At 36.5% G+C, this 21,495-nt stretch overlaps 1 protein-coding gene across 2 annotated transcripts in view; it reads left to right on the top strand.

Moving 5' to 3' along the window:
- The first annotated feature begins 9,946 nt into the window (after positions 1–9,946).
- GTPBP8 (GTP binding protein 8) overlaps positions 9,947–21,495 on the top strand; it is a 35,699-nt gene continuing 24,150 nt past the window's right edge. For both annotated transcript variants that reach the window (XM_012787499.2, XM_012787495.3), the window contains exons 1-5: positions 9,947–10,317; positions 12,929–13,027; positions 14,809–14,939; positions 15,934–16,033; positions 18,460–18,578. In XM_012787499.2, the coding sequence (XP_012642953.1) occupies positions 9,982–10,317; positions 12,929–13,027; positions 14,809–14,939; positions 15,934–16,033; positions 18,460–18,578 (785 nt within the window). In that variant the 5' untranslated portion in view covers positions 9,947–9,981. The remainder of the gene's footprint in view (positions 10,318–12,928; positions 13,028–14,808; positions 14,940–15,933; positions 16,034–18,459; positions 18,579–21,495) is intronic.

Below are 21,495 nucleotides of genomic sequence, written 5' to 3' on the forward strand. Positions count from 1 at the left end.
TCCTTTGATCATTCTCTCTGCCTTCAGATTACAAGCCCAGTCAGTTTGCAGACATCCAGGCTGTAGCCTCAGGCTTTAAAGCGGGGATCTGTTTGCAGACATCCCTGATTGGTAATGTCCCCCTAAAGGTTTAGCAGCTTTTGCTCAGTGAACTGACATGTCTACATGTTGCTCTTTGGCAAAGTCCTGTCCCACTCCTGGGGTTCTCATGTCTCAAACATAACCCTCAATATTAATTCCCTCAGCTGCCTCCTGGCCAGGACTCACCCCATTTTTCTGCTTCCAATAAAATTTTAGAAGAGGAAGTTAAAAGACTACATATTTTTATTTTAAATAAAACACAGCATATAAAATTATCTAATAGATTTGAATCTTGGATTTTTATTGTCTTGTTTTTGTTTTGTTTTTTTACTGTTATGAGAGATGTTATTTTATTGATTAAACTCTTTACACTTGCTATGTTGCTGTTATAGTAGGTGTTATTTCAGCCATCTCATTTCCAGTTGTCCAATTTGCCATACTTTTTATTTATTCACTTATCCTTTTCTATTACTCTCATTAGATGAATTCAATTTTCTTATTCTATTTTAAAAGATCTACATCTTATCTTTATCCTTATAGTGGATAGCTGAACTTAATAAGATTCATCTCTCTACTTACTTTTTCTTATAAAGCTTTAAAGTTTATCAATATCTAAATCTTCTCTCCATCATAAAACTAAGACATATGCCTTATCACATGCTTATGCCCCTATGGCCTTATGCTTCTCCACCCTACATCCACCCAAGATAGCATCTACAGCAGTGCTACTCAAAATGTGGTCCCTGAACTGGCACTGGTCCACAAACTGGTATAGTTTGTGAACAAAAAGAAAGAGTTTTGACCCCCTCCTCACTACTGCACTTGACTAGTCTTAAAAAAAAAATTAAAAAAAAAAAAAAAGAAAGAAAGAGTTTTGTGCCACAGTGTAAGTAAAATGTGTCACAATGCATACAGTTTAACAGTTTAATCCAGCTGACTTTTTTTGTGGCAAGACTTTCTCAGCAAAAGACGCACATGTTGGTTTACATTTCCACACAAGCTCCTTAGCATATCCAAATGGGCAACTATTCATGGACTGGCACTTGGAGTAGCATTGGTCTAGAGTAAACTGAAGTTTTAGATCTGGATTGTAAGAATAGGAATGTGCTTTTTTTGTGTCATTGCCTATTTAAGTCAACAGTGAACTTTACCAAATTTTTTATTTACCCCACTTCTCATATCTCATTGTTTATTTCTGGATTTATCTCTCCTATTACTGGAGTACTTCCTCCACAAATGCACTTAAAAAAGGATCTTTATGTGTCAAATTTAGTACAGTCTTATATGCTTGTGACTCTTTGTTTTATTAATATATTCCTTTAATTAATATCTAAAATTCTAAGTTGGCATTTTCTTCAATATTTTAATAATCCTACTTTATTATTTTCTTGCATCCAGTGCTACTATTCAGAAAATTTGACTCTTGATGCTTTGTAGGTGATCTGCCTTTGTCCTCTGGAAAATTTTAGTATGTTTTTTTGACTTTGGTCCTCCTAAATGTTAGTGTACTATGTTTAGGTGGTGGGTTTTTATTATCTAGTCTGTTGTATGAGCCTTTCCAAACCAAAGTTTCTTCAATTCTGGAAATTTCTCAGTAATTATTTTTTCAAATATTTCCCTCCTTCCATTTCAAGTGATTCCTTCCTATAACACTGATATTAAAATTTCTTTCTTTTCACTCCCACAGCTCTTAACTTTTTTATCACTGCCTAATTTTTTCTTGGAATATTCTCCAACCTAATCATCCAGCTCACTGTTTTGTTCTTTGGCTGAATTCATTCTACTATCCAACTATTAGACCCATCCATTGAGATCTTTACTTGAACAATAATATATTTCATATCCAATATGTTCCATTTGTACTTCTTATAAGCTTCCTATTTCACATTTGCTATATAGTCCCTTATCTCTCTGAGGATATTTACTATTTTTATTTTAAACTCTTTGTCCACCAGGTCCATTCACTCCGATTACTTCTAGAATTATTTTCTTTTTATTTTCCTTATAGTGCTTGTGGGTTCATAATGTGAGTTTGTGAGATCATGCTATCATGGTAAAATCAGCCATCTTGGCAAATAACAGATACCTGGAGAGGAGAGTGAAAGTCTAGGCTGTTTCTTATATTAGTTTAGGCAGGAAAGGGGTACATCGCAGCATGAAGACCATCTAGCATTGCATTCTGGGCTCAACCACTCATGTGCCCGCCACCTAGGAGATCCTATCAGGTAACCATGCAATACCTCTATACCCATCATTATTCCTTTCTAGAAAGCAACCACAAAACATCTTTTATAACAGATTGTCCAGCCCATTGAGAAGGATGGGTAAGGAGGTTGGAGAGAATGTTCAAGGACCTTGCTGCACTTAGCTCCAGCTAAATACCCCAAGGGCTCATCTAGTCACCCTAAGATCTATAGTTTATGCCAGTTCCATCACTAATGTTCATTGCACTGCTCTCTAGAGGCCCCACGTTTCATTGCAGGCAGTTGAGGCAGAAGCTGTAACTAAAACCTTCTTCAACATAAAGAATTCTAGTTTTGCCATGTTCTACCAAAATGACTAGAGCAGGTCTGTCTCACTTTTCCTAAAAATGTCCAGAGAAGTCATTGATGTTTAGAGCATACAAGTATACAATCTCACAAACGCAGATGAGAAAATTCTCATTTTTAAATATATATATATTTTTACCTTTTAGTCTATGTACAGAAAAGTGATCATAGCAGGCCTGTGACTACTATCCTTAGAAAGGCTTGTTTACAAGTTTGGCCCTGGGCCAGCATCTGAGAACTTGACTGATAAACAGTTCCCCACAGTGACAGAAAACTTTCGCTAAATGATGATTGGCTCACTGTATCTAAACTGTTTGTACAAACAATGTGGTTTATACTGAACACCTGCTTTCCTGCTGATAATCTAGAATTTCAGTGACTGTAGTCAGTCACGAAGGCACTAGGCATCTATATGATCAGCCCTAGATAAAAACCCTGGACTTGTAGGCTCAGATGAGATTTCCTGGTACACAACATTTCACGTGTGTTGTTAGAACTCATTGCTGCCAGAATTAAGGGCATCCTGTGCAACCCCTCTGGAATAGGACGCAGATGCTATGCCTGGTTTCCTCCAGACTTCACCTTGAGTGCCTTTTCCCTTTGCCAATTTTGCCTCGTATCCTTTTTCTATAGCCATGAATACAATTATATGCTGAGTCCTGTGAATCTTCCTACTAGATCACCAAGTTTGAAAGTTAGTCTTAGGGACACCTAACACACTCTACCAATAAGTTAAACATTTGAATATACCGGCATATCTGCCTGTGGGATGTTGCCTCAGCTCTTCAGGGCGCCAGAGAACATACCACTCACTTTCAATAAGGCAATGAGACATAAATTAGAGGTATAACACAAAGTAAATGTGCCCACCAAAATAACCTTGCCTAATAGGCAATAAGAATTAAAATGTTAATGAATTAATCAGTCAGCACAGCAAAATCCATGCTTTTTTCCCCCCAAACAAGAAAACTCTGAGCTTGTTACTAATATAAAAACACAAGTTGAATATGGTAAAGAGTATTCTAAAATATTTCAATAGCAATAGTATGGCAGACAGTCAAATGCACAACTACAAGTGAAAAAAAACTACTGCTTAAAATAAAGTGAAAAAAGACTACTTAGAGCAATTGTTTTCCACTCTATTAATAAAATCTACCCTGAGGGAAGTGAATCTTTACTCCTCCTCCAGAACCCAAATCATTCTAAGAACTCACCTCCTACACATGAGTATTGTCTGATATTTAATCTCTTTAAAGAAATCTGTCAGTATTACAGACACAACTTTAAAAGAAAGTTCAAAAAACTTATCTGGGAAAAAAAAAAAAACAACCTCCCTGAAGTTACCGATATTCTCTAAAGGTACATTAATGAAATATAAATTAAACTCAATGGTTTGATGGTCTTCCAAAGAAGATGATCATGGAAAATATGTCTCTGTTAGTTCTTGAATGATAGCAAAATAACAAATCTCAAGAATAATAACCTATACCTTAATTAAGAAATTAGATGAAGAAGTCATGCATCATGTTGCCTGTTCCACAAATTTGTGGTACTGTGTTAAGTGATATTTAATGCAAATTTTTAAAAGGAAATGTTGCACAAAAAATTTGAGAGAAATATAAGTAAATATGTTTTAAATTTAAATCATTCATTTGGACAGTAGTTTTACAATTTAAGCAATTTAAGTTACATGTGGAAGTTTCTCTGGTTTCACTCTCCTTCATACAATGCATCTTCCTTTCCCCCAGTATTTTCTTCCTAACACAAAGTTTGAGGTCTAAATTTCAATGTGACCAGATCTTTTTCATAGTTAATCCCTGCTATTCAGATCAATTTCTGGCATACCAAGCACTCAATTAATGTTCATTACTATTGTTAAAACATGGAGAAAGTGACCGTAGGAAAAGGTCTTATATAAACTGGACACTGAGACCTAAACCATTACCTCTCTGTACACATAGAAGTAAATTTTCCTCGTGTCCCTGGCTTCTGTCAGGGCATTCAAACCATGTCTGCTGAAGGATAGGAGCTAATCTAGGTGTGTACTGTGGTTGCTGACTCTCTGATGTCCTGGATGCTGCCTTCCTATCCAGGCCTGCAAAACTTGCCTTCTTCGTGTCTTAGATGCATTCCCTCCCTCAACCTGATATCTATAACATTTGGACATACATTGGCATCACTCTGGACCCAGTGGCCATTCATTATAGAAGCAGACATCACAGATAGAACAAATGAGGTGATCCAGTCCTAATAGTAAGATCCCACTCCTACCTATCTTCTTTCTTTTCTCCTTAGCTAAACATGACAGAGTATAACCATGGCAGTTAGGTCAGAGGAATTTTAGCAATAAAAGCTGATTCTAAGGACCATGTGTAAAGTATGTGACACCCAAAAATCTTGCTAACTTTGTGGTGTAAGACCTGTGCTACCTCCTCAACTATCAAAATAAAAGGCATTTTTTCTCAGAAGGATGGTCATAAACACATCGTAAATGGTATTGGCAACAGGCCATGTGATTATCTGAGGTGAGCATTCCAGGCAGAAGTGCAAAGACTCAGACACAAGTGCGTGTATGGCTCATTTGAAAAACAGCAAAGATACCAGTGTGGTTGGAATGGAGTCAATGAGGAGGAGAATGGTAGTAGATGAAGTCAGGCAAGTAAGAGTAGGGGAAGTAAAAGGAAAATCAGGTAGGTCCTTTTAAGTTAGTGCAAGAGCTTCAACTTTTCTTTGAGTGAGACAGGAAGCTGTTGGAGCTTTTAGCTTATATTTTAACAGGATGATGGTTGCGGCTGTTTTGAGAATGAACTGAAGAGGGTAAAGGGTTAAAGTTGGGTGACCAGTTTGGAAGTTATTGCAATAATCTAGGTAGGAGATAATGGGGCTTAGATCAGGGTGGTAGCAGCAGATGTGCTAAAAAGTGTCAAATTCAGGATATGTTTTGATGGTAAAGCCAAGAGGACTGCTATTAGAATGAATGTTCAGTATAAGAGAAAGAGTCAAGAATTGTCCCCAAAAGTTTCAGCTGGATCAACAAGAAGAATAGAGTTGCCATTTACTGAGATAGTAATGAATGCAAAAAAAAAAAACATATTAGGAGAGAATGTAAATTATGTTTTGGACACAGTAAGAGATGCATATTAGAAAGCATGGTTTTCTAATCTATACTCCTCTTTTTTTCACACCCACTAGGACTAAAACCCTATCTGAATCTCAGCCTTGACTTAGTCCTGATCTAGGAGACTAGGTCCTGACTCCCAGTCTACAGCTACTGGCTAGAGTCCTACTTCATACAGACAGACCACCTGGAACCAAGATGCAGCCAACACCAGATTTAGTATGCTATTGCCAGAACCCAGAAAGTTCTATTGCAACATCTCATCCACTGGGCTTGATTCTTTTTAACATTGAGTTGGCCTAATTTTCTTGAACTTTGATAATTCTCTGTAGACCCTATGATTTTCATTGCAGCTCTACAATGGGGTTAGTTGTCATAAGCTAATTCCTCACAATTCTAGCTCTTTAAAGAATCTGTCAGTATTACAGACACAACTTTAAAAGAAAGTTCAAAAAACTTATCTGGGAAAAAAAAAAAAACAACCTCCCTGAAGTTACCGATATTCTCTAAAGGTACATTAATGAAATATAAATTAAACTCAATGGTTTGATGGTCTTCCAAAGAAGATGATCATGGAAAATATGTCTCTGTTAGTTCTTGAATGATAGCAAAATAACAAATCTCAAGAATAATAACCTATACCTTAATTAAGAAATTAGATGAAGAAGTCATGCATCATGTTGCCTGTTCCACAAATTTGTGGTACTGTGTTAAGTGATATTTAATGCAAATTTTTAAAAGGAAATGTTGCACAAAAAATTTGAGAGAAATATAAGTAAATATGTTTTAAATTTAAATCATTCATTTGGACAGTAGTTTTACAATTTAAGCAATTTAAGTTACATGTGGAAGTTTCTCTGGTTTCACTCTCCTTCATACAATGCATCTTCCTTTCCCCCAGTATTTTCTTCCTAACACAAAGTTTGAGGTCTAAATTTCAATGTGACCAGATCTTTTTCATAGTTAATCCCTGCTATTCAGATCAATTTCTGGCATACCAAGCACTCAATTAATGTTCATTACTATTGTTAAAACATGGAGAAAGTGACCGTAGGAAAAGGTCTTATATAAACTGGACACTGAGACCTAAACCATTACCTCTCTGTACACATAGAAGTAAATTTTCCTCGTGTCCCTGGCTTCTGTCAGGGCATTCAAACCATGTCTGCTGAAGGATAGGAGCTAATCTAGGTGTGTACTGTGGTTGCTGACTCTCTGATGTCCTGGATGCTGCCTTCCTATCCAGGCCTGCAAAACTTGCCTTCTTCGTGTCTTAGATGCATTCCCTCCCTCAACCTGATATCTATAACATTTGGACATACATTGGCATCACTCTGGACCCAGTGGCCATTCATTATAGAAGCAGACATCACAGATAGAACAAATGAGGTGATCCAGTCCTAATAGTAAGATCCCACTCCTACCTATCTTCTTTCTTTTCTCCTTAGCTAAACATGACAGAGTATAACCATGGCAGTTAGGTCAGAGGAATTTTAGCAATAAAAGCTGATTCTAAGGACCATGTGTAAAGTATGTGACACCCAAAAATCTTGCTAACTTTGTGGTGTAAGACCTGTGCTACCTCCTCAACTATCAAAATAAAAGGCATTTTTTCTCAGAAGGATGGTCATAAACACATCGTAAATGGTATTGGCAACAGGCCATGTGATTATCTGAGGTGAGCATTCCAGGCAGAAGTGCAAAGACTCAGACACAAGTGCGTGTATGGCTCATTTGAAAAACAGCAAAGATACCAGTGTGGTTGGAATGGAGTCAATGAGGAGGAGAATGGTAGTAGATGAAGTCAGGCAAGTAAGAGTAGGGGAAGTAAAAGGAAAATCAGGTAGGTCCTTTTAAGTTAGTGCAAGAGCTTCAACTTTTCTTTGAGTGAGACAGGAAGCTGTTGGAGCTTTTAGCTTATATTTTAACAGGATGATGGTTGCGGCTGTTTTGAGAATGAACTGAAGAGGGTAAAGGGTTAAAGTTGGGTGACCAGTTTGGAAGTTATTGCAATAATCTAGGTAGGAGATAATGGGGCTTAGATCAGGGTGGTAGCAGCAGATGTGCTAAAAAGTGTCAAATTCAGGATATGTTTTGATGGTAAAGCCAAGAGGACTGCTATTAGAATGAATGTTCAGTATAAGAGAAAGAGTCAAGAATTGTCCCCAAAAGTTTCAGCTGGATCAACAAGAAGAATAGAGTTGCCATTTACTGAGATAGTAATGAATGCAAAAAAAAAAAACATATTAGGAGAGAATGTAAATTATGTTTTGGACACAGTAAGAGATGCATATTAGAAAGCATGGTTTTCTAATCTATACTCCTCTTTTTTTCACACCCACTAGGACTAAAACCCTATCTGAATCTCAGCCTTGACTTAGTCCTGATCTAGGAGACTAGGTCCTGACTCCCAGTCTACAGCTACTGGCTAGAGTCCTACTTCATACAGACAGACCACCTGGAACCAAGATGCAGCCAACACCAGATTTAGTATGCTATTGCCAGAACCCAGAAAGTTCTATTGCAACATCTCATCCACTGGGCTTGATTCTTTTTAACATTGAGTTGGCCTAATTTTCTTGAACTTTGAGAATTCTCTGTAGACCCTATGATTTTCATTGCAGCTCTACAATGGGGTTAGTTGTCATAAGCTAATTCCTCACAATTCTAGCTCTCTCCTGCTCTCACTAGTGGGTCTCACTGCTATGCATGTCTCATCTTTGACCTTCTGTCTGCATTGGAAATTAGGGAAGAGTTTGATCACATGTGTCCAAGAAAAACAGTATATTATTGACTCCAAACCATCTCTCTGAAGTTTTATATGACTTTTTTATATCAATGCTTTAAAAAAATGGAATGAAAGAGAAAAACTAAAGATTAAACAGTCAAGTGGTTTTCCTAGTCATATTTATTTCCTTTAGATCATTTGTCTGACTCCCACCCCACCTTTACATGACAACTTATGTTGCAAAAACTTTACTGTCCAGTAATTCTAAAATGATTTGTCCTGTCAAATGAAATCCAAAATGATGTAGAATTCAGAGCCACTAAGGATTACAAAATGAGTACTATGAGTCTACTAATCCCTGAACACCTCCAAAACCTGTCTAAGAATTGCAAAAAGTCCTTTATGCGCTGGTTTATCTCCAAACCTGGGGCCCCAATGTTTGGAAACGAAATGGCACACATGAAAGCACTTTCAAAGCATATCATATACACAGTAATATATGCATCCCAGATTTCTGCTGTATACGGTAAAGTGTTTTATTACAGGGAAGTGAAATTAGGGATTGGAGGGAGCCTTAAAGCCTCATGCAAAGATTAATCACAAATTAGCCTGCCAGAAGTAGGTCAGGCTGCTGTACTGGCTACCCTCAAAGTTGCAGGTTCTGCTCGTTATAGTTTTGAATCATATTTATTTAAGAATTGCCCTGTTTAATTACTGAACAACCTGGGGAATAGATCAAGAGGCCATGAGTTACCATTGCTCTGTTGATTGCTGCTGCTGTTTGAAAAGACCTACCATTTTTTATATAAGAATATTTTTCAGTCATTTACTTCATCATATAATACCTGTATCTCCCATTCCAGCACCGATTAGCTTAAATGGCATTGAGAAGAAACCTGAAATAAGATGTCGTTATAGAACTTCCGTGTAACAATTCTGTAAGCCGTGTGCAACACCGTTTTTGTAAGAAGTTGCTAAAGTTTAAGTACATTTCCCGCAGTGACAGAGAAGGCTGAAATACTAACAGTTCCTCCCCTGAAAACGAGGTGCTATGCCAACCACTTTTCTCACCGGCCCTTATCTTTTTTGCGAAGGTGCTTTTCCTAGTGACGTGGACGTATGACAAACGTCAACGAGCTATAAGACAAGCAGAAATTGTGAAGATAAAACGGGCCGGGAATTCACCAGAGCTTCACACTTTTTCGCATTCACTTGAGACTCAAGGCCACATAACCAGGTGGGACTGTCACCTGTGGAAACCGTTTAACATCCTCCCACAGCGATGTACTAGTCAAAGGCACAGGTGTTAAGCACAGGGTGTTTAAAAAAAAAAACAAAACACCCGCCTCCGCCAGCCTTCAGCGCACGGGACTCCAGCACCCACACAGGACAGAGCGGCGACAGCGGAGACTACAACTCCCAGGAGGCGTCGCGGCAGCGGGGCTCACGCACGCGCAGCCGGATCCTGGGAACCAGGGCCCGTGGCGGGCTTCCAGGACAGGAGAATGGCTGCGCCCTGGGTGGGGCGTGCGACACGAAGGCTCTTAGAAGTGTCGGCGGTGCGGGGGCGCCTGAGCCGAGTTTATAGCACGTCTCACGCTTTTGCTGAGGTGCTACAGCTGCCGAAGAAGCAGATGACGAAGCTGGTGTATCCGCTGCAGGACCTCGAGCAGTACCTGGTCCCGGACACGAGGCCCGACCTTCACCTGAGGATCTACGACCCGAGCCTGGAGAATATCGCGAGGGCGGACACCATCTTTACCGCCACCGCCCGGAACCGCATCGATTACGTCAGCTCCGCAGTCCGGCTCGACCACGCCCCGGACCTTCCCTGGCCTGAGGTGAGAGCTGCGGCTGTTCACGCTCTCCCGCGCGTGGCGAGTGTGGGAGCGCTAGCCGCAGCCCGGTCGGCCCCGCTCCGTCGCGAAGGCTCGCGCGAGGGTTTGCTGCCACTCATTTCCTATCACCCAGCGAGAGATATTGTCTAGCTGTGTGTGCATGCATATGTTATTTTGACGAAATAACCATATGCAGATGCTCCTCGACTTACCATGGGGTCGCCTAACCGAGCGCAGCAAACTGAGAATATAGTTAAGTCAAAAATTCAGTCTGCATGCACACGCCCCGCCCGTGGGCCCGTCGTAAGGTGGGGTAACATTAGATCTGCCCTTCGTAAGGCGGAGCCTTATATAGCTTAAATTATTTGGGTGATTAATAGAGAAGACTTTAAAAGATTTTTTTTTTTCTTTTCAGCGATTTATTTATTTTTTGAGGCAGAGTCTCACTCTCTTGCCTGGGCGAGAGTGCCGTAGCGTCAGTCTTGCTCACAATAACCTCAAACTCCTGAGCTCGAGTGATCCTCCCCCCTCAGCCTCCCAGAGTGCTAGGATAACAGGCGTGAGCCACCACACCCGGCCTTTAAAAGTTTTAAGAGCCAAACTAAACGTTCTGAAAATTATTAAATAACTCTGCCCTTTTATAATTTTTTTCCTATTTAATTGAAGAGGGAAAACATGCTGAGACAAATTTACACATTAGACAGTGAATAAGAAACGTATAATAGTTCACAAATGAGATGATCCTTATCAATATGTGATCTCTGCAATCTCAATTTCGTATCATGTGCAAAATAGTAATTATCTATAGAAGGCAATATGGAAGATTTTTTTAAAACAACTTTTATTATTAATAGTGAAATTCCATGAATGAGCATTTTATGAATATCCTACAGGGGTTTTTTGGGGGGGAGGTTGTTTGTTTTTTGAGACAGAGTCTCACTCTGTTACCCAGGCTTGAGTGCCGTCAGCCTAGCTTACAGCAACCTCAAACTCCTGGGCTCAAGCAATCCTTCTGCCTCAGCCTCCGAGTAGCTGGGACTACAGGCATGTGCCACCATGCCAGGCTAATTGTTTCTATATATTTTTAGTTAGCCAATCAATTTCTTTCTATTTTTAGTATAGACTAGACACGGGTCTCAGTCTTGCTTAGGCTGGTTTCAAACTCCTGACCTTGAGCGATCCTCCCACCTGGGCCTCCTAGGACATACATACACACAGGATTACAGGCGTGAGTCACCACGCCTGGCCTGAATGTCCTATAGTTTAATAATATTTATTCTAAGTCTTTTAAAAGGCAGCTAAAATTCCCATATATATTTACAGTAACTGTACCATTGCCCTAAAACTTTTCATCTAAATATGCGTAGAACTGTCCTCAGGACTTAGGAAGTACATAAAGTAAATAATTTTGAGACTGCATTGCTTTTCAATTTAAGCTTCTAAATCACTGGACTTTTTGTAATTCATTTGTTAAAATTCAGTTTTACCTACATATTAGCATTGGATTTCATCTGGAAGAGCATCTAAAATTTTTGCAGCACTCAGATCAATTCATTTTGAAAGGACTGACTCAGGTTTTTGCAGAATATTTGACATCCCTGGCCCATGCCCACGAAATGACCCCCAATTGTGTTGATAACCAAAAATGTCCTTACAGATTTCCAAAACATCCTCCAAAGGACAGTACTGCCCTCATTTTAGAACAGCTGGTTGGTATTGTCCCCCCTTCAATACCATGTTCAAAAGCAGAGCCATGTATATTAATGATTATTATCAGGAATATTTTGGTGGGAGTGGGGATGATGAGAAATTACTTAATTGCTACCATGTCTAATACATTGTTTGGGTGGTGGATATACTACAAGGCCAGACTTCACCACAATGCAGTATATGTCTGTAACAAAATTGTACTTATACCCCTTAAATTTATACAAATAAATTTTTAAAAAGCAAATGTAAGCATGCTTTCTTAAAAACAAAAAAGAATATTTTCTTGCTTTCTACACTACAGAGGAGAAAAGTCTCCATGTTCCTAATTCGAACAAGAGAAGTCAAGAAAAAAATAAGCTCTTAAATTGCAATGGTGTTATAGTAAAGTGTGGGAGTTCTTGAGAAAATGTGCTTTCAACCATGTAGTTGTACTTCTGAGCAAATTTTGTTGAAATACATAGTTTTTACTTTAAAAAGTTTTGTGAATGTGGAATACTTAATAAGATTGCAGATATTCTTGAGTACCATAATATAACTAAAAGCACAGATTCTATTAAATAGATATAAATGTCCTGAATTCAAATCCCAACTCCTTTACTTTCTACCTATATAATTTTGGTTCAGTTATGTGTTTTTGTATCTGTAAAATGGGGATACTATCACCTACTTCATAGGGATGTTATAAAATAAATAAGAAAATATATGCTGAATGCCTAAAACAGTACATGGCACGTTGAAATTAGCTGTATGTTAGAATTTGAGGTTTCACTAAACTTAAGCCACTTTTTACATGGCTTGGCAAGACTGAATAGTTTGAGAGTTTTTCAGCTAATACAGCCTTTAATATATATATACATATACATATATCTCAAGTAGGACTTAATTATCTTTTTTCTTGTATAAGGTATGTTTTATAGGCAGAAGCAATGTTGGAAAATCCTCCCTAATAAAGGCTTTGTTTTCACTGGCCCCTGAGGTTGAAGTCAGAGTCTCCAAAAAACCGGTATGTTGAAATTTTTAAATATGTCTGGACTGTTCATCTTAGTGAATAGTGAATGTTGGAAGGTACAAGAAATCATAATTGCAAAGTTCCTAGAGAAATGATTTCATTCAAACAAGTAATAATGTACAACATTTCATTAATGCCTGTGTGTTTCTCTGAAGAAAAGGAACTGTGGCTGGATTTTAGTAGCCTTGCCAATATCTTGAGGAAATCTTCCTGTGTCCAAATGTTCCAAAGAGTTGCTAAATAAAGTGTTTTATTGTCATTCTATATTTCCTTCTATAAGAGTGATCATCTAGTTCTACATTGACTTTAGGAGAAACAACTTTTAAGTGTTTTGGTTTTTTTTCTTCCTATAATCTTTTATTATCTTATAAGATACACATGTATATAAGTTAGTTTATATATATATATACACACACGTATACATATACACACAAACACGTATACCAGTCAGGCCTATTATGTTTACTTAAGGCCAAATTATGTGTTATCCCAGCTAGTCTGCTATAATTGCTTTCTGTCATTTTCTAATTCCCTCTCCTTCCTTCACAATAATGCATACTGTACCAGTATGTAAGATAGCATTTCCTCAAAACTCACCCTCACTTCCCTTCACCTTATCTCTTCATGGTAAAACCTTTCCACCAACCCTAATGCCCACTACCCACACCACCCCACCTGTGTCTTTCGTGGACTTGGAACCCTTCTGTGAGACTTCACTAGTCTTTTCTTGGTTCCCCACTTCTTCATATAGTTGATTCTCAGGCTCCATCACTAATGACTCTTTCCATCTCTTAACTCTCTCATCCTTACTCCTTGCCCTGCCTCAGCAAATAAACACTTCTAGGTAGAGGCATCCCTTCCTGTTTTAAAAAGGCAATGAAAAAAATGTATTCTTGACATTCCCAATCTGTAATTCTAAAATCATTTTCCTATAGATAGACAAATAAGCTGACTGGAAACTTAATCACCATTTATAAAAATCTTCTCTCTGATAATATTTGTTCCAAGATCCAAACAATTGTCTAACTTCTTAAATTGCCTATCTTAATTTTTCCTTTTCTGATTATTAAATGTCTTGTGGACACAATACTATGAATAAACCACTTTTTGTCATCTTTATCTCAATTTTAGTTGCACAAATATTTTATAATTATAGTGTTGTACATGCTTTAAAAATTGTTTAGTGAAAGCACTATAACCCACCTAATAAAACATGTAAAACATCTAGATTTTAGGGAGGCAGTAGTCTAGGCATAAGAAATTATCAGGCTTTGAATCTAGGTTTTATGAAAACCTATATGACTGATTGTAAGCATTTTAACCTATCAGCACTGTAAGTCATTTCTCTTTAAAGTGGAAATATATTATTCATCAGAAAATATTGACTAAGGTAGTCAAACAATTTAGAACAGGGTATTTTTCACCAAGAGTTAATGAAATAGGAAAGGCTCCAAAATATTTTTCCTACCTATTTCTAATACGGGATCTAAAGTTCTTCTTAAGTCATACAAATTCTGTTTTAAAAAAAGAATTGTTTCATTGATTAGAAGTATAATTAAACGAATTGGGGGGGGGGGAAGTACTATGATCTAAGCTTATCTCTAGCTACCTCACTTCTGTCTTCTTTTCCTGTGTCATCATCAGCATAGTTAAGATTATATATAATACTTAGGCTTTTAATAAATATTTATTGATTAAATAGGAAACATTTGAATCATTAAATATATGAAAGATATATTTTAAGATAGCTTTTATTTTTCAATTTACTTTATCAGGGACACACAAAGAAAATGAATTTTTTCAGAGTTGGAAAACATTTTACATTGGTGGACATGCCAGGTTATGGCTATAGATCGCCTAAAGATTTTGTTGACATGGTAGAGGTCTATCTGAAAGAACGAACAAAGTAAGGAAAAAATTTTCTTGTAATAATTATACATTTAACCTTAAAGCATGTTTTCATCAGTAGAATATTCTACACATGATAAACACTTTGGTTTTATCAAATGACTTACTTTAAAAGGCCCATTTTATTCTCATAATATTCTACAATACAATATTTAGAACCAAGGTATGTATTGCTCATTTGTTTTCTGCCTGTACGTTAGCTCAATCTTAAATTCAAGTGTTTTCCTAAATTGAAATTGAATTGAAAGAGTACTTAAGAGTTAGTTCATTAATTTTTTAAAAACCAAACTCTTAACTGGCTAATTTTGAAAATGAAAATTGTTGGTTAATGTGGTATTTACTAGATTTAAATAAAGTAAATTCTTATCATTCTTAAAATACCTCAGATATCACATCCTCTGAAAATGTTAGTTTTTGTTTTGTCCCCATATGTGGTCAAGTGACAGTTCTATGTTTCAAGAATTGCACAATATATAGAAAAATAATGTAAATCTTTTGAAGTATAGGAAAAAGGTTGTTTGCTGTAGCTTAACCTAGAAACTAAAATGAAATCTTTACATAAGAAAATGGAAAATATAATGTGTCTGGTTTCCATTATCTGTTAGTCTTAAAGTAATATTAAAACATTAAACATTTCTGTGATAACTTGTAGGTAATTGGATTTGTATCTCTCCCACCAGATTTTAAGCTTTTAGAGGAAGGGGTTCACTCATTTTGTATCAAGTCCCAGGCAAAGTGTCTTATATTCAATACATGCTTATTAAAATAAATTAATATTTTGTGAATTTCATTATTGAAAGTAAACAGCATTGAGACCTATTAGACTGTAGAGTGAACTTCCTGATGAATTGAAAATTCCTTTTGTCTAAAGAAATGTGTGTAAATCTTAGATTGAGAAACATTCAAAGGAAAATTTCTTAGTATAGTGGGGGGAGAGAGATAATGAATGAGTATATCTTATATTGCCATTAATCTTCATTTCTACCTTATAGTTTGAAGAGAACATTTTTATTAGTGGACAGTGTTGTTGGAATTCAAAACACAGACAATATTGCCATAGAAATGTGTGAAGAATTTGCATTACCTTATGTGGTAAGTGTTTGCTTTGAATCATGGTTGCAATTAGAAATACCAGTTCTGTGTGAATCTCATGTCCACACTCCTTTTGTCTAATGATTGAGCTTGTCTTGTCTCCTCAAAAGATAGAGGAGAGTGCTTTTGAATAATCTTTTCAATTGGCTAGTCAGCCATTAATATTAAAATAAGTTCTCTGGCAGTTTTATTCTCTTTTCCTTCTCTTAGCTTTAAGGTTTTAAAATTATAGTCAAAGTTTTTTGAAGTTGTTTATTTAATGTTCCTATATGATTTTCTTTTTCATATTTTTTTTCTTTTTATGGCATATAAACATTTGTCCAAAACAAGTTAGTAGCACTTTAATAGCAGGTTGGCAGATACCACTTATCAGAATGTGAATAAAACTGCAACTAAAAAATTTGCTTAACTAATTTGGAATTTAAAAATCATTCTAGAGAATGTAGCAGCCTCTAATACACTCAAGTAGGATTTTTATATTCTTAAAGAAAACAAAATTTCTTTTAGAAATATCTTACCAGTATTCTTTCCATCTTTTGACCTAGAATAGAATACAGATTGGTAGGTTGGTATCCACATTAATTTTGCATTGTGATACTAGCAGATAAAATAGCACTTGTAATGTTCCTTTCCAAAGAAAAGTGAAGAATCCAATGACTATAATTTGGTTTCAAAAAAATGTCAGAAAACTACTAATATATAACAGTGGAATTTAATGCAAATCAAGCCATGTTATTAGTCAGCCACTTTTATTTTATCAGGCTTACAGAATTTTGGGGGTTTACAAGGCCTGTGAAGCATTAGAGATAACTTACAGTTATGAGAAGTCAAGAGCATTGCTAGTATACATAGTAAAAATGCCTAAATGTTGCCAAACTAAATGATACTATTCCTGATTTGGTATCACAGATTCTGGTTTCTAAAATCATATATTTTCCTCAGTTTTAACTGAAAGGAAATATTACTTTCTTCTTTGGAAAAGGAATTGGATAGGATTCAATATTGCTCAAAAAATAATAAAAGAAATTAAATTAAAATTAAGTGCATAAATTTTTAAAAATAAATAAATAAAAGGAAAAGGAATTGGAATAGATGAATTATTTCTGTATTTCCTTTTAAATATCAGCACGTTTGCCTTTATGAGAAAACATTGGCCATTAGCAACCACATATTCTCTGCTTCTTACTCTTTCCGCGATTAGCATCTTTTATGACTAAAAAGCAGAAATGATTTGTCAGGAAGTTTAATTTTACAGAAATTCCCCCAGAAAACCTGATGGATTAAGGTATTATTTTAATCGATTTGTAATCATCCATGCCTTGACCTTCCTCTACTATGTAGTTGTCTTTGGACAAGTAAAATTGTAGACTTACTTGGAATACAACTATAATAGATACAACCTACAAATAGCCCGATTTCTAATTTTTCCTTTAGAGTATTACATATAAAGCTGAACTATTTTGTAGGTCAAAAAATGATTATAAATTGTCAATTTTATATAGATCAACCTAATAATCATACTCATTTATATATCTTAAACCAGTGGTCACCAACCTTTTTTGGCACCAGGGACCATTTTCATAGAAGACAATTTTTCCATGTATGGGGGACAGGAAGGATGGTGGAATGGTTTTGGGATGATTCAAGCACATTACATTTATTGTACTTTATTTCTATTATTATGACATTGTAATATATAATGAAATAATTATACTACTCACCATAGGCTGGAGACTCCTGTCTTAAAACACCGGGTATATTATGATCATATGAAACATTTAGCTTACCACAATTGCAAATATGACTACACGGTCCTTCTTATTGATCTTAAATCAATATATTGTGGCTCTATGTAGTTAAAGCACTATTAAATAGCAAACATATAGTGTATACTTTGTATGTTGCACATATTAATTCATTTAGTCTTCACAGCCACTCCTATATGGGGTATTGTTTTTATTTTATAGCTGAGAAAATAGGAACAGAGAGATTAAGAAATTTGTACAGGTCACCTAGTTTTAATGAAAAATCGTAGCCATAGGGCTGAAGCCCATTCTACTTAATGAAATATCACAAAAATGGAAAAACAAGCACCACATGTACTCACCATCAAATTGGTATTAACTGATCAACACTTATGTGCCCATTTAGTAGTAACATTCATCAGACGTTGGGCAGGTTAAGCGGAGGGAGGGGATGGGTATATTCACACCTAATGGGTGCGGTGCACACCGTCTGGGGGATGGACACTCTTGAAGCTCTGACTCAGATGGGGCAAAAGCTATATAAGTAACCTAAACATTTGTACTCCATAATATGCTAAAATAAAAAATAAAAATAATTTTTAAAAATTGTAGCTAAAATATGTAAAACTGTGTATTAAGAACTACTTTATTTCCCATAGTTAAAAATTTGTTTTCTTATAGATGGTATTAACAAAAATTGACAAATCTTCCAAGGGACAACTTTTAAAACAAGTGCTTCAGATACAGAAATTTGTTAACACACAAACACAAGGATGTTTTCCTCAATTGTTTCCTGTAAGGTAAGAGTTGAATTTTTATAATTTTATGTACTAAAAACTTGTAATTAATATACTAGTGTACTAATATAATGTATTATAAGTATTAATGTACTTGTAATTTAAGTACTAAAAACTACGTAATTAAATCAGTGTTTCTTAAATTGAAGTGTCACTTAAAATTAGAGGCTTCTTGGAAGACTACATTTAGCCATGAATTGTTGGTATAACCTGTTAGCACTTTTATTTTTTCCCCTTTATTCTTTCTTCCTTCTACTGTTTCTTGAAGGCACTTCATTTTCTGTCTGCTTCATCCTAGCTCAACCCTAGACCACAGCAGAAGTGAAAACTTGGTATTTTTTAAAATCAGCTAAACAGCCACAGTAAAAATGCTACCATCCTTTCTTAAGTTCAAAGAAAAATAACTTATCTTTATAGTAGAAAGCTCATTCAGGCTTTGAGGGATAAGAATTTTCTTTTAAAAGGACCATAATTTTCCTTTAAAAGGGCCATAGAGGAAAAAACCACGTTTCACATAAGTTGGATTAAATATTGCTGGCAGACAGAATGATTATTTTCTGAGCTGGTGATTTTTTGAGACATTATGATGTGGTTTAGTGACAAAGCATGGGTTTGTAATTTCATTGTATATCTTGGGTAAGTGAGTAATGTGTACTATGGCAGAGATACAGTGCCACTCTCTGAATTTCTTACTCTGACTTCATTGTGGAAGGTACTATGCTAGTTGCTATGAGAAAATAATGAAACCAAGTGACACTTTGTTAATTATGAAACTGTTCCCTAAGCTGTCATTTTAAGTCCTACCAATCTCGATCAGATTTAAATTGTAATTATGAACATGCCTGTCAGAATCCCTCCTTCATTCCTACAAAATGCTCTTCTCCCTTGATTTACATTCAAGTATTTATCCTGTTCATTTGTCTTTGTCTCATATATGCAATGAGAACTCCTAGGGATGGGAGTGAAATCCTAATTCTTTGAGTCCTGAGCATTGTCATATAAAAATAGCTATTTCTTTTAACTGTTTAATAAGAAGGAAGTGAGACTTCAACAACAGAAACATAGATGGGCAAGTCATGGCTTAACAGCAGCATTTGTTGAAAAAAAATTTAAGCTTTAATTGGCTATAAGCTAAGTTTGAATTAACAGTATAATGTGGCTGGGGAAAAACTGACAGTGTTTTCTTGGGCTACGTTCATGGAATTATGGTGTTCAAACAAGGGAATGATCATTCCAATCGGATTGTGGTTTGACAGTAAGAACAACTAGAGCTATTTGATGGATTTGGGAGAGGTTCTGTCACTAGATCATTCAAAACAATTACCGTGTTTCCCTGAAAATAAGACAGGGTCGTATATTTATTTTTCCTCAAGAAGACACTCTAGGGCTTATTTTCAGGGGATGTGTTATTTTCCCCTCAAAGCCTCAGCTTGCAGCACGCACAGGATGGCCGGGACCTGACGGGGAGCCAACCTTGGTGGGGCTGCCTGCATCTTTCCTGTCACCTCTGGGATAGTAGCTGTCACGATGGGGCAGATGAGAAGGGCTGCTGTATTCTTTACCGCTCTGCGAGGAAACACATGGGTTGTGCAGATACGCTGCGTAGCCACGCCCATCACTAGGTCTTATTTTCTGGGTACAGCTTATATTGCGCAAATGTTTAGAAATCCTGCTAGGGCTTATTTGATGGGTAGGTCTTATTTTCAGGGAAACACAGTAATCTTCACAGTAACGTTCCTATTTCTCAGATAAGGTTACAAGTCAGAGAAGTTAAGTGAGTTGCAGAGAGGTTTTGGTTTTACATGGTTCTTCTACTTCCTGGCTACTGAATTTAAAACAATTTATTTCATTTTCTTTGAGCCTGTTTCCTCACTGGTAAAAATGTGGTCATTAAAAGGATTAAATAAAATGTATTGTGACTGGTATACCCATTAGACCCATAATAATGTTAGTTTCTTTACTTGCCAAAGGTCAGAGACTCAGTAAATGGTAGAGTCAGGCCCATGACCCAGTTTATCAGATTCCTGGTAATTTTTAGAGGCATTTCCTTTCTTAGATATGCCAGCCCTCCCTGTTACACGACCCTGGAATCACTGCTGGCAGTGACCAAGGCACTGCAGAAGGCTACATAGCACTCAAATTCTAAGAATTGAGACAATGGGAGCAAACTGGCCCGCAAGACCTTCAACATTCACTATACCAGTGACTATATATAGGAAGTTGGCAGGCTGTACTCTCAGCTCTCAAAACCCAATGCAGCAAGCACAGTCATATATACTTCTTGCTGTATAACCAAGCCCCAGGCCATCCCTCCAGAAGGGAATTTGGCCTATTCACAAAATGGTTATTATAAAATAAGTCAGGCTTTATCTCCTTCTCTTATCTTATGCTCTTGGTAGGAGAAAGGTGAAGTGTAGAGTAGACCTGTAGTCGTGTGAGGTTTGGCCTGTAAGCCTATGGGCCAAAGTTGAGTGCTAATTTTCATGTCTGAACTCTGCCCCAGAAGAGCAGAGAAGTATAAATTGTGCTAGGATCAGTCTATTTTTATAAATAGTATGGAAGAAATATATGAGTAGGCACAATATAATTGGTTCTGTGGTGTTCTACGTAGGGAAATTCCAAGCAGTTAAGAACTCACTCTTAGGACAGAGAAAATTATAAAAGTTGACAAAAATGTTGCAAATGAGTTCAAGATGCTATATGTAGTGTGTGAACTGTCCAACTTGTATCTTTAAATTATATGTGTTTAACTTCAGTTATAACCCAAGAATCATGATGTACAATTCTCAGGCAGGCAGCTTGATCAAAGTCAAAAATGCTATATACTTCATCAAGAAGATAATTAGCAATATAGCAAATAGTATTTTACCTATAAATAAATCTGTAGTATATCCATGCCTGAAAAACCAGTGGCCGTCTC

The sequence above is a fragment of the Microcebus murinus genome, chromosome 1, assembly GCF_040939455.1.
Source record: "Microcebus murinus isolate Inina chromosome 1, M.murinus_Inina_mat1.0, whole genome shotgun sequence".
NCBI lineage: Eukaryota > Metazoa > Chordata > Mammalia > Primates > Cheirogaleidae > Microcebus > Microcebus murinus.